This window comes from Odocoileus virginianus, chromosome 28 (genome assembly GCF_023699985.2).
Source record: "Odocoileus virginianus isolate 20LAN1187 ecotype Illinois chromosome 28, Ovbor_1.2, whole genome shotgun sequence".
Classification (NCBI taxonomy): domain Eukaryota; kingdom Metazoa; phylum Chordata; class Mammalia; order Artiodactyla; family Cervidae; genus Odocoileus; species Odocoileus virginianus.
Window position 1 is genome coordinate 24,444,147 of NC_069701.1, and position 13,107 is coordinate 24,457,253.

A 13,107-nucleotide genomic window follows, 5' to 3' on the forward strand; every position below is an offset into this window, starting at 1 on the left:
AGAGCGGGTTGCCCTGCCCTCCTTCAGAGAATCTGCCCTACCCAGGGATCAAACCCACGTCTCCTGCATTGCAAGCTGTTTCTTTACCATCTGAGCCACTAGGGAAGTTTCAATACCACGGCCACTCATTTAATTACTCCCTTGCACTCATCTTTAACTCTCTTGCGCCTTTCTTGCTTATAAGTAATAGTTTGGTAAAAACTCAACCCTGGTTTAAATTAAAACCCTCACCTATGATTATGCCTGTAACCACGCAACTCAAGGAAAACCCTCAAACATGCTGACTAGTCTCACTTTAAATTCATAATCAGGAAACTCACATGGATCCTTAAGGCTGTCTGGCAACTGTACATGTTTCTAGTTCATACTTCTACTCTTCTGGACAACTACTGTACACCTTTTTCAAATGTCCAGCATCTCTTTTTTTCTATTTTATTCATTGATGAATTTGCTATTTGTAATAGTTATGTCTTTCTGTGTAACCAGTTACCTCAGAATCTAGCATGTTTAAACAACAAATATTATCTCACAAAGTTTCTGCCTGGATAGTCTGGCTCAGGGTCTCTTATGAAATTGCAGTCAAGTTGTTGGCCAAGACTACGGTCTCTGAAGACTTAACTGGGGCTGGAGGATCCACTTCCAAGATCATTCACCAGGCTGTTGGCAAGAGCCTTCAGTTCACTGCCACGTGGTCCTTCTTATATGACTTCCCATGACATAAATGGCTTCCCCCAAAGCAAGTGTTGGGAACGAGTGAGAATCACAGCAAGAGTGAGAGATGGAGAGAATGAGAGTACATGGTGGAGACAGAGAAACACAGCATTTTTTTATAACCTAATTTCTAGTCACATGTCATATACTACTGGTCACAAAGAACAATTCTACACGGTGTGTACAGTGTGAAAGGGGACGACACAGGGTGTGAATACCAGGAGGTGGGGATCATTAGAGTCACCCTGTAGGCTAATAAAAATACTATTTTACAGAGAAAACAGAGCAATCAGAAAGGAACTTCCACAAGCTCCTACTGCCATATTAGCCAATTACCAGCATATATGCTACTTCACTGCTACTGTCATAATGAACTCTCTCTCCTGCTATCTAAGGCCAATTCCTCCAACTGTTCACTAAATCCCAATCCCTCTTGTTCATTACATTCTGTTCCCTCTTACCCACTTAAGGACACAGATACAAAAATTCCTCCATCTCTCTCCTGCATTGTCAGTTTTCTTTTGTTTACTGGATAGTTAGCATCAACAGAACACATGGACTGCAATATTAAAGAAAAGAATCCTATGATCTATCTCTTTCAGATACACATTTTCTCTGTGTCACTTTACAATTCAACTCATTGTAAGAGTTGTCTAAAATGGCTGTCTCCAATTCTTCCTCCCTCTCTAGGCCTACCCAGCAGCCTTTTGATCTCAAACTATCCCCAAAACACTGTTTTTATAAAAGTTATCTATGATCTCCATATTGTTCAATCCAACAGTTAATTTCAGTCATCATCTTATTTGACCTATCAGAATTTAACACAGGTTAAATTCCTCTTCAATAAAATATTTTCTTCAAAGTATTACACACTCCTGGTTTTCTTCCTAGGCTTACTGGCTGATCCTTCCAATCTCTTTGCATTCCCCTCTTCTTCCCAGTCTGTTTAATGTGAGGAAGCCCCAGGGCTCAGGTTCTCAGCCAGGTAGGCACCCACTCTGGAGTGATTATACTTGCAGTTCACTTTGTCTGAACTTTTAGAAAGCTCTCCAGTGAAAATTAGAGTGTTTCATTATTCCATGGAAATTTGCATTGGAGTCTTTGCTCAAAATTACCTCAGTGAAGCCTTCTCTGGTCATCCTATCTAAAGTTTCATCTCCCCTACCATCCGACACACTTTTTATCCTCATCCTCAGGTTTTAATCTACAATGCTCATCACCCAGACACATTTGTTTACTTATTCATGAGTCTATTTTGGTATTTCTCATTGTCACTCCCATGAACAAGGGATATTTATGTTCTGTTCACTGCTATACATTTCCAGTGCCTAAAACAGTACTGGTATATAAAAATCTCTCAATTGTAAGTTACACGAACGAATGAATGGGTATCTCACAGGGATAATGAAGCGTCCCTGGATTATACTAAAGCTTGGAGCAGACAGGGAGACCATATTTATGTATAAGAACATGTATGAAATAGCACTCCTAATGTAGGGAGGTGAACAAAGGATCAGCATGATTTACAACTGGCTTGAAAAGTGTTAGTTGCTGAGTCCTGTCCAACTCTTTGGGACCCCACGGACTGTAGGCCGCCAGGCCCCTCTGTCCATGGGATTTTCCAGGCAAGAATACTGGAGTGGGTGCCATTTCCTTCTCCAGGGGATCTTCCCGACCCAGGGATTCTTCCCGAGTACAGGCAGATTCTTTATGGTCTCAGCTGCTGGCTTAGTTCGTTCCTGAAGGAAGCCCTGCCAGGCCCGCCTTCGCCCATCCTTTTCCTGTGCTTCCTTCTATTAGGCCCCTGACCCGCCCAGTTATGGGCTTCTCTAATGGCTCAGTGATAAAGAAGTCGCCTGCTAAGGAGGATACCCGGTCCGATCCCCGCTGTCGGGAAGATCCCCTGTAGAAGGAAATGTCAACCCACTCCAGTACTCTTGCCTAGGAAATCCCACGGACAGATGAGCCTAGCGGGCTACAGTCCATGGGATCGCAAAAGTCAGATACGACTTATCAACAACCCGCTCAGTCAACCTGCTTTTCAGCCCAACGTATTCCTTTGCCTGAAGATGCCGGACATCCCCGGCGCTGGGATATTCGAGGCACCGCCGGCAAACCAACATTTCTGCTGGCCCGTTTCCCAGCCGCCGGGGGGAAGTCACCCCGGCCGCACCCATTCTATTAGCATTCACAAGCCCCACCCACTCAGCGAGACGAAGCGGAGGTGACGCACATCTGGAGCGCTAACTCCGCCCCTCACGCTTTCCCAGTCCCGGGAGATGACGTAAGCCCGGTAGAGGCGGATATGAGGGCGCCGAAGGGCGGGGTGGGGCAGCGCGACGCGGGTTTCTCCAAAGCGGCGGTTTACTGGCGGTAGTTACCTTAGTATCCATGTTAGCTTGAGTTGTGGCCAGCTGCGATCGATACTACTAGGCCGGTGCAGTCTCAGCCAGAGTGTGACCTGAGGCCTGAGAAACAGGCTTTTCTCTGGTCCGGGACTCCCCGGCGTTCAGCGCTGGCCCCATAACCGGATACCAATTATTTGAAGTTTCGGCTTCAGACCCAGGTTCTTACCCCGCACCCTCCCAGTCCCATCGCCCTCCCGCTGCTATGCTCTTTCCTCCCTTTCCCTTGTCGCTGTGCCTCAATGGCACAGTTTCCTTAATCAGATTCTTATTTTTTCCCCGCGCTCCTCCGTGTTGCTTTTCGAGGGCGATCCTGAAACATTTCCTTCCTTTATAACACTTTATTTGTATCGTCCCTCTTCCTTTCTTTTCCCCCTTCCTTCCTTCGCCGGAATCTTTGTCAGACTACTGCCTCCTGCAAGGCTTCACTCCTTTTCAGGAGTCTGGCACAGGTGTTAAGGAATTGAGTTTTTTAAGGCGGTCGTTTGAAGATATTGAGCTTTTCCTCTCTTCTAACCAGGAGTCATAGATGCCAAGAAGTATGGCCCCCCTCAAGAAGCCTCGAAATACCACAAAGTTGCCCCTGGCTTTAAACCCCTTGAAGAGCAAGGACGTGTTGGCAGTGCTGGCTGAGAGGAACCAGGCTATAGTACCCGTTGGGGCCTGGGTGGAGCCTGCCCCGCCAGATAGTTCAGAAGTCCCGGCAGCTGTGAGTGTCAGTTTGATGCCAATGTGGTGGGGTTTCTTCTCCCATCTTTCTTTTTATTAGCCTTCCCTAATTCCTTGTGCTCGCATAAGCAGTCTGAGGATGCTGTTTGTATTCTGTCATAAATAGTTACGTTTTTGCTTTAGGGTTATTGAACAAATACGTAGTTGTTAATTAAATTATCATACTAAGATGTTTAATTGTTTCTAAAATGTGGTACACTCTTATCTTTGGTTTACACTTGAGAGCCACAATTTGGAACCAGTCATGCACTTAAGGAAAATGTTTGGTAATCTCAAGGTGAGGGCAAAAGAGGGCAGACAGACAATGGAAGTTAAGAAAATAGGCGCGGGTGGCTTCAGTTTGTCTGGTCTTGAGTTAACTTGAGTCACTTGTCCAGACTTGATATATATATATATCTCTCCTTTGGAAGTGTGTTGCCTAATTATTCATTGATACTTGTACATTCTACTCTCTGGTACATATGTTCTAGAATAGTTTATGGGACAGATTTCTTGGAATTCATAATTTTAATTGGAACTTAAATTCACTTGATTTTGAGAATTTAAAGACTGTGAAATAATTTGAGGCACCCCTCAGAATTTGGTATCACTGTGTTAGAAGAAGGGATAGACAGGAGGTATGATGGGTTTATTTAATTTGGCAGTTCCTTATGGAAGAGAGACTTAGTCCAGAGAAAAGCAATACAGTATAGGGCATAAGTGTTGGAGTCAGAGAATGTTCTAGCGTTGCTACTTGCCAGCTGTAGGATCTTTGGCTGCTACTAAAGATGAATGTTTCTGAGCCCGTTTCCTCATCTTTCATGTAAGAGATAAGAATACCTAGTATTAGAACTAGTTTTGAGGATTCAGTGATAGAAGTTAAAGTGCTTATGCTAATAGATCTTTAATCATGGTGACTACTACTATTTTCATTCTTTGCCATTCAGAGCACTTAGAGGAAGTGAACAATGATCAAGGACTCAAATGTAATAAAACGTTCCAGATTGTTTTGGAATTAAGCTTTATATAAATCTTGAGTACTTTTGTATTCTAGGCTCCGTTATAGTAGGGGAAGCAAAGGAGAATGAAATACATTTCCTGCCCTCAAAGGATTCATAATCTAATAGGGAGTTAAGAATTATTGTACTCAATGTTAGTAAGAATGAGAGGTGGTGGGTGGTGGTGGTGTAATCACTAAGTTGTGTCCGACTCTTGGGACCCCATGGACTGTCCAGGCTCCTCTGTTCATGGGGTTTTCCAGGCAAGAATACTGGAGTGGGTTGCCATTTCCTTCTCCAAGAATGAGAGGTAACAGGAGGGTATTGGATGTTCTTGGAGACTGAGTAAGCCTTTTCTAGGTGGAGATGACAGGAAGGGCATGCTCGGTTAAAAATGCAGCAGAATTCTCATTTTATAATAGCACATGGTGGGTGAGTGGTGAGCCATCTGATATGTTAATGTTAGTTTCTCAGTCATGCCAGAACTCTTTGCAACCCCATGGACTATTAGCCCACCAGGCTCATCTGTCCATGGAATTCTCTAGGCAAGAATGTTGTAGTGGGTAGCCACTCCCTTCTTCAGGGAATCTTCCTGATCCAGGGATTGAGCCCAGGTCTCCTGCCTTGCAGGCAGATTCTTTACCATCTGAGCCACCAGGGAAGTCGAGCATTCTGGTATATGTGGACTGTTTTACTCACTTTAGAAACTGAAACAAGATAGGTTTGAATTGCTTCATTAAGAATTAATGAAGATACTTTTAGTTCTCAGTACATGAAAAATTAAGATTTGATTTTTGTGCTCACAGGTTCTAAGTTTTAGTTTGTGATTTGGTTTAAGTTCTTGGTACTCACTTGAGTTTCCCTTGTGGGTCAGATGGTAAAGAATCTGCCGGCAATGCAGGAGACCTGGGTTCAATCCCTGGGTTGGGAAGATCCCCTGGAGGAGGTCATGGCAACCCACTCCAGTGCTCTTGCCTGGAGAATCCCCATAGACAAAGGACCCTGGTGGGCTATAGTCAATGGGGTCGCAAAGAGTCGGACATGACATAGCAGCTAAGCACAGCACAGCTATGTCTAGATTATCAGCTCTGAACTACTGTGACCTTCTTCACTGTACAGGGAATTTTGGATTATAGAACTGAATTATTTTTTCGGGATTGTATCCTGACCACTTTGTGTTTACAGTAGGCAAAACTAGTGGGACATTAAATTTATTTTCTATCTTTCATCTTTAAAGACTTCAGCATATATAATTGAAGAAGAACTGAAGGAGCAGCTAAGAAAGAAACAAGAAGCTCTGAAGCGTTTTCAGAGACAAGTCAAAAGCAGAGTAAATCAGCAAATCAGGCTTAGAAAAAAGCAACAACTTCAGAGGTCTTATGAAGCTGTAAGTTCAAAAGTGAGCCTGAGTAAAGATTGGATGGAACATGTGTTTGTTTTGGGAAATGTAATTAGGAAATAACAGAATCACCTTTCTTGATCCCAGGCTTTGTTTCATTAACTAGTGAGGGCAGTAGATTTGTAGGCAGAGAAACTTGTTTCTGTTTTCCTGTGTTGTTCTGACGACCTCTTGCTTTCACCAAATAGTTATAAATAATGTCAGAGTTTGGGTTGGGGTTTGGCTTTGCTCCCTATTAGCTATGTGACCTTGGGCGAAGTGCTTAAATTCTCTCAGCTATGGTTTCTTTATCTGTGAAGTGGGGACTTAGTACTTGTCTCACAGTGTTGTTTTGAGAATTAGATAATATAGATAGATTATTAGCACCTAGTAGGTGCCTGGTAAATGTTAGTTTCTTTGTCAACTAAAATTTCCCATCCCTCTCCCCAAACCCGGTTTTAAGACTTTTGGGCTGCTTGTAGATATCAGTTGGTTATACTGGGCTGGGGGGAATCAGTCTCACTAGAGGAATCTCACTCATTCTTCCTTCGTATAGGCAGAGAAGGAAGGCTCTATAGCCATGCACTCTTCAGATCCAGCACACTTAACTCCTAAAAGAACGAGCGTTTTTCCTAGCAATTTGAATGCTGCTATTGGAAGTGCCAGATTGCCTCCTCCCCAGATGCTTGAGGGTGGAATAGAAGACAGAGAGAATCAGAATGAACTGTTCCAACAACAAGCCCAGGCTGTAAGTACATATTCATTTAATTTATGTCTCTGGTTTTTTTCTTTTTTTTAGATATATGACATACCTGGCCTATGATGTAGAGATTAGGAGGTGTCACATCAACTTCAACTTTTATCACCTCCCCCCCCTTTTTACCTTTGTAAAGTGAAGATTAATGGGATGATGTTTATTTTTAATATATATTTTAAATTTATATTTAAAATTATATGAGAGTCCCTTAGACAGCAAGGGGATCAAATCAGACAATCCTAAAGGAAATCAACCCTGAATCAGTGGAAGGACTGATGCTGAAGCTGAAGCTCCACTACTTTGGCCACTTGATGTGAAGAGCCAACTCATTGGAAAAGACCCTGATGGCTGGGAAAGGTTGACGGCAGGAAGAGAAGGGGGAGATAGAGGATGAGATGGTTGGATAGCATCACTGAGTCAATGGACATGAGTCTGAGCAAACTCCAGGAGATTGTGAAGGACAGGGAAGTGCTGTAGTCCATGGGGTTGCAAAGAGTTGGACATGACTTAGTGACTGAACAACAGCAACAAAAATTTTTATTTATTGATTGGACACTTATGATACCAAAGTATTAGAGTTCAAAACTTATGAGAAAGAACTTTAAGTCAAGGAATGTAGATTTTCCAATTATACTTAAGTTGTTATGGGTAAGTGACTCTCAGTTCGTAGCATACGGACAAAAATGACTCCTAACCTCTATTGCACAAAGGTTCAGTACATATATGGGACTTTCAATGATTGTTTTTGTTTCTTTTTTCTGTCCCTCAATCTGATTATCACAATAAATTGATCTGCAAGTCAAGTAATAATAAGTAAACTCTAAATTGACGTACTCACAAGTTTTTAATATAACTTTTCAGTGATTCACTTTGTATACCTAATATTTAAAAATTAACCACCATGAACAGCTCCATCCACTCAAGTCACTTGACGCCATCTAATCAGCACCCCCACCCTACTTAGTGTACCTTGGCTTTTGTTCAGTTGATCACGTTCTTCAACTTGGTTGTGGGAATAATCCTTCATCTTATAATTTTATTTTATTTTATTTTATTTAGTTCTACCAGTTTATTGCTACTAGCCCATGTCCCTCCCCCCTCCTCATGCATGTATGCTCAGTCATGTAACCCCATAGACCTCAGCCCGCCAGACTCCTCTGTCCATGGACTTTCCCAGGCAAGAATACTGGAGTGGGTTGCCATTTCCTTCTCCTATCTTATCCTTTTAAAATGTAATCCAAAGGGTTAGTAAGAGGAGGGAAAAAAATGTGGAAAATTATGATTATGTGAAAATAAAAGTTGTGTGATGCTAACATGCTTGGTCATAAATGTGGAGCAAATCTTTTTGTGCTGTTAGGATAAATAGAGAAAGCTTTATTATAAGTACATGTTGTGTTGAGATACTTTTTAAAAAGATTTTTTTCTCTTTCCCAGACTATGACTTTTCTTGTTATTGTTTGGCTTGTAGTGGTCATTTTTTATTTTCTTTTAAATATTATGAACAATTTACCGAGCCAGTATTTATTGAGCCAGGCACTGCATAAAGTACAAAGGATAAAACATTGACCGAGACAGACACAGCCCTTGCTTTCATGGTGCTTGTAGCTATAAATCCCATTGTATTGAGGATTGTACTTCATCTGTATAATACTTAAATAGGACACATCAGTCCACAGATATTTGAATATACAGCGTTTGTTAAGCATTGTAGGGTTACTAATGATATGTGAAATAGGACCTTTCATGTGTTTACATTTCCAAGTAGAGATACAAAGCTAACAGACTCCTAATCTGTTGGTTAAAATATGGAAATATTTGCTGCATTTGGTGATAAATTTGTGCAGTGGAAGTTCAAAAATGTTTTAATTGTAAAGAAATAGTTGGGGAAGAATTCTTGGAGGAGGTGGAATTGAGCTGTATATTTTCAACTGGTAAACTGAGTTGCATTGGTAAATTCAAAAGAATTTTAAGATAGGAACAGTAAAAAGTCTAGAATATAAAAGTTTTTATACCCTGTTTTTTTTTTTTTTTTCCCTTTTTGGGCTGGGCCTTGGGGCTTGTGGGATCTTCTTGTTCCCTGACCAGGGATCAAATCCATGCTGCTTGCTGTAGAAGCAAGGAGTCCTAACCATTAGACCACCAGGGAAGTCCCGACCCTGTTTTTTTCTTAAAATAAGATGAGCTACTGAGGAGTATTCAGTGACTTAAACTACTCTAAGCCTATAAACTTTTGCTTATGCAATCCATGGCAATAGTAGCTCAACTTTTTTTAAATCTTACTGTTTCTGTTGCACTTTCTGTCCACTAGATGTCACTAAGAACTAGACAGTGAGATAGTGTCCAAAGCGGTAACTCCTTTGGGACAGTTCCAGTCAAACTGGGACAGTTGTCACTACATGTGTTCTCTCTTCTTTACTTACTTTTCTTCTACGAACTGGTATTCTCATCAACACAGCTCCACAACTTTGGCATACTTAAAACTCCTTTAGCCTCTTTGTATGCCTGTTCATTTTACATAATTTGTTATATGAACATTTAACAAATGGGGAATTTGTAAGCCCACAAACTTAATGGCTTAGAATGACAAAAACTTTTTCTCTCACAGTTGTGGAGACCAGAATTCCAAAATCAGTTTCACTGAGCCAAAATCAAGGTGTCTGCAGGGATATGCTCCTTCCACAGATTCTAGGGAAAATTTCTTCTTTGACTCTTCAAGCTTTTGGTGTCTGCTGGCATTCCTTTGCTTGTGGCCACATCAGACTAATCTCTGGCTCCATTTTCACATCACCTTTTCTGTACGTCTGGTTTTCCTCATATCTAATATGTTTTATAAAAACCACTTGTGATGGCTTTTAGTGTTGGTCTAGATAATCCAAGATCATCTCAAGATCCTCAACTTAATCACATGTGCAAAGGCCCTTTCTCTTTATAAAGTAACAATTGCAAGTCTAAGGAATTAAGACCTGATACCTTTGTGTGCGAGCTAAGTCACTTCAGTTGTGACCAACTGTTTGGGACACCATGCACTATAGCCTGCCGGGCTCCTCCGTCTGTGGGATTCTCCAGACAAAAATACTGGGTGGGTTGCCACACTCTTCTCCAGGGTGTCTTCCTGATCCAGGAATCAAACCCACATCTCTTGTACATCCTGCATTAGCAGATGGGTTCTTTACAATTGACGCCACTTGGGAAGCCTCTTGATATCTTTGCGTGACTGTTATTCAGCATACTACATCCTCATAGCAGGTCATTGAAAGGGCTTTTGGGTTGATTTAATGACAGAGAAACTGAATGTTAGGTATAGTCCAATTGCTGGACCAGTTGAAATATCCTGCTTAAAGGACTAAAATCAATCTGCGATTCTAATAGAGGTTGGACTTGATGGAAAATGAAGAATACGTAAGTAACTCTTATTTTAAATCTGTCGCACCAAGTATTTTGCATCCTTGGTCCCATTATACAGGGCAGTTATGTCTGTCATACCTGACAATGAGTTAAAGCAGGCATGTTCGTGGCTCTGTATTTTTTTGTAACTTCAACTGCAAATATACTGTGTCTTTTTGCATTGTGATTAACTCTATCTTGACCCCTTTAGCTACTCTACTAACTAAATTTAGCTACTCTACTCTAACTAAATTAAAAGTCCTCCTTTTAATAGAGTAAATTATAATGTTTCAAGCTGGTTTCTCTGGCTAGAGGTATAGCCCTTCTTAGAAGCAAAGTCAAAACAGAGATAATATGCTGTAAGGAAACTGGACTGGTAACAAGAGAATTTTCATCTCTAGTCACTATTAGTAAATATAAAAAAATATTTGTTATTTATATCTGTAAACCATAATCATTATTTCCCTTTAAGGGAGAAATGATGTCATTAAACTTTCACTGGATGGGTTGAAACTGGTCCTGGCTTTGCCATAATTTCACTGAATAGTATAGGGATATGTTTTCCTGGATTTTCCTTAAAGGAACATTCTGTGCAGATATGGGAAGTGTAAAATAGGCAGTGCTTCCCTGAAAAATAAATCAAAGTATGTGCTTACTGAAATTGCTATGTAGAAATAAGGAATAAACACAAAATTAACATATTTAATATTAATATTTATTACTAATTGTTGTCTAGAGTACTTGAAACAAATTGATTCTGTTGAGATGTTTGAATTTGTATTCTAAATTAATGTAGGAAGGCTTCCTGGAAGAAGTGACATTTGAGAAAAGACAAGTAAGTACAGTCTTCAAATGTTACAGGTGAAGAAGTAACCCATGTAAATAAGAAAAAACAATTTTAGGGGACTAGGAGTGATAAAAGTGATCAGGCATGCAAGGACCAGTTGAAGAAATAACTCTTTATTAAGAAGATAGGTAGAAGGTAAAGAATATATCTGCTGAATCATTTCCAAATTCAGATCTTTAGGTTCTAATATTTTTGTGTACTTACTTAATATAAAGCATACATTATTAAAAAAATGATTTGAGTAACAGCACTTAAATCAAGTTATGAAATGCAGTCTCTTAGGATAATAAAAACAGTGTTGTAAAAGCTTATCAGCACATCAGAAAGTCTTCTTTGCAGGTAATCCTCTGGTCTCAGCTCTGGCATTTTTTAATAATAGGGGCCTGTTTTCCTGTTGGAACACTTAGTGAATTTGATATTAAGACTTTAGCCTGTTTTTGTTTTCTTTTTTTCCCCTTTCCTTGGCAGCTTAGTCAAAGCATGAAACAAGCACGTCATCGGCTGGCATCATTTAAAACTGTGAATCAGAAAGATGCACCAGAGTTTACAGATGATATAAAGAAAAGCTTTCCCACCCAGGAGGTAATTTAAGTTCTAAAAATACAGGTAAAAAGTAGGATAAAGATTAATTTATATCTCAGCATTGTTTAGAACTAAAAAATAATTGGAAATGACTTTAATTTTCCAATAGTAGGAAGTAGTCTACAAACATGATATATCCATATATAGCTGTTATCAAAAATATCATGCTTTCAAAGGATATTTGAAGCCTAGGGAAAGTGTTTGTGATATAAAGGTAAGTGGAAAAAGTAGGATATAAAATTAGATATAGTATAAGCTCCATTTAAAACATTCATTCAATAAATATTTATGGACTACCTGTAGTTGCCAGGCATTGTTCTAGAAGCAGAACTTAACACTGGTGAAAAGATGTCTCAAGGAGCTCCTGTGCTAGTAGGGAAGCATATTCTTAAACAAGCACATAAATGCAGAATATTATTTCCAATGATAAGTGTAAAGCAAAATATCGAGATGGGGAGAGAATGCTATATGCATAGACAAAGGCCTGAAAAGAAATGGACCAAGAAGTTCATGCTGATTATTTCTGGGTAGTGTTATTACAAGTGATTTTTTTTCTTTTTTTTTTTTTAAATCATAGAAATTTTCCATAATGTATATATTTTAAATTTTAATCAGGAAGGAAGAGGTCAATGGCATTTTTTAAAAAGAAAGAAATTCTCTTAGTTTTTTGGATTTTTTTTTTTTCTTCACCATACCAAACGGCATGAAGAACTTCCCTGACCAGGAATTGAACCTGTGCCTTCTGCAGTAGAAACATGGAATCTTAACCACTAGACCACCAGGGAAGTCCAGAAAGAAATTCTTTTGTTTCAAAATATAGAATAACTTTCTGGACGTCCCTAGTGTATATTTTTCCTGGTATATATTTTACCACAGTGAAAATAAAGACTGTGATTGCAGTGAGAAAAGCTGTAGAATAAAGTTAGATCAAATTGGAACCTAAATATTAAGTTAGATTTAAAAGAATATTTAAAGCTATGCTTATTAAATTGTTTTGGTGTCTCCCTATTTCCATGTTCACAAATTTGGATCCTAAACCCATATATTTCCCTGTGTTTACTTAATTTTGGCAATAGTTTCAAGTTTTGATAGGTAGCATCGATAAAATGGATCATTAATCAGTCTTTTTTTACTTTTTTTGGTACCTTTATCAGCTGTCTCTTGTTTAGTTCTCTCTCAGTTTTTCTACCTAATTGGTATTTTTTTTTTGTTTACATTTTCCTAGATTACATGTATGTTTGTATTTATTTTTGTATTTTTACCTTAAGTATCTCAGTGCAACCAGCAACCATCAAAGACACACCTCTGTGTTTGTAGTCAGTAGAATACTTCCTCTA

The 13,107-nt window shown here is 39.6% G+C and overlaps 1 protein-coding gene across 6 annotated transcripts in view; it reads left to right on the plus strand.

Annotated features, from left to right (window-relative positions):
- The first annotated feature begins 2,993 nt into the window (after positions 1-2,993).
- The window catches only part of CCDC15 (coiled-coil domain containing 15), a 47,216-nt gene continuing 37,102 nt past the window's right edge, over positions 2,994-13,107 (plus strand). For 3 of the 6 annotated variants that reach the window (XM_020894963.2, XM_070457339.1, XM_020894961.2), the window contains exons 1-5: positions 2,994-3,277; positions 3,637-3,825; positions 6,060-6,209; positions 6,757-6,948; positions 11,657-11,770. In XM_020894963.2, coding sequence (XP_020750622.2) covers positions 3,646-3,825; positions 6,060-6,209; positions 6,757-6,948; positions 11,657-11,770 — 636 coding nt within the window. In that variant the 5' untranslated portion in view covers positions 2,994-3,277; positions 3,637-3,645. The remainder of the gene's footprint in view (positions 3,278-3,636; positions 3,826-6,059; positions 6,210-6,756; positions 6,949-11,656; positions 11,771-13,107) is intronic. The other 3 variants (XM_020894959.2, XM_020894957.2, XM_020894960.2) reach the window with 2 other exon arrangements.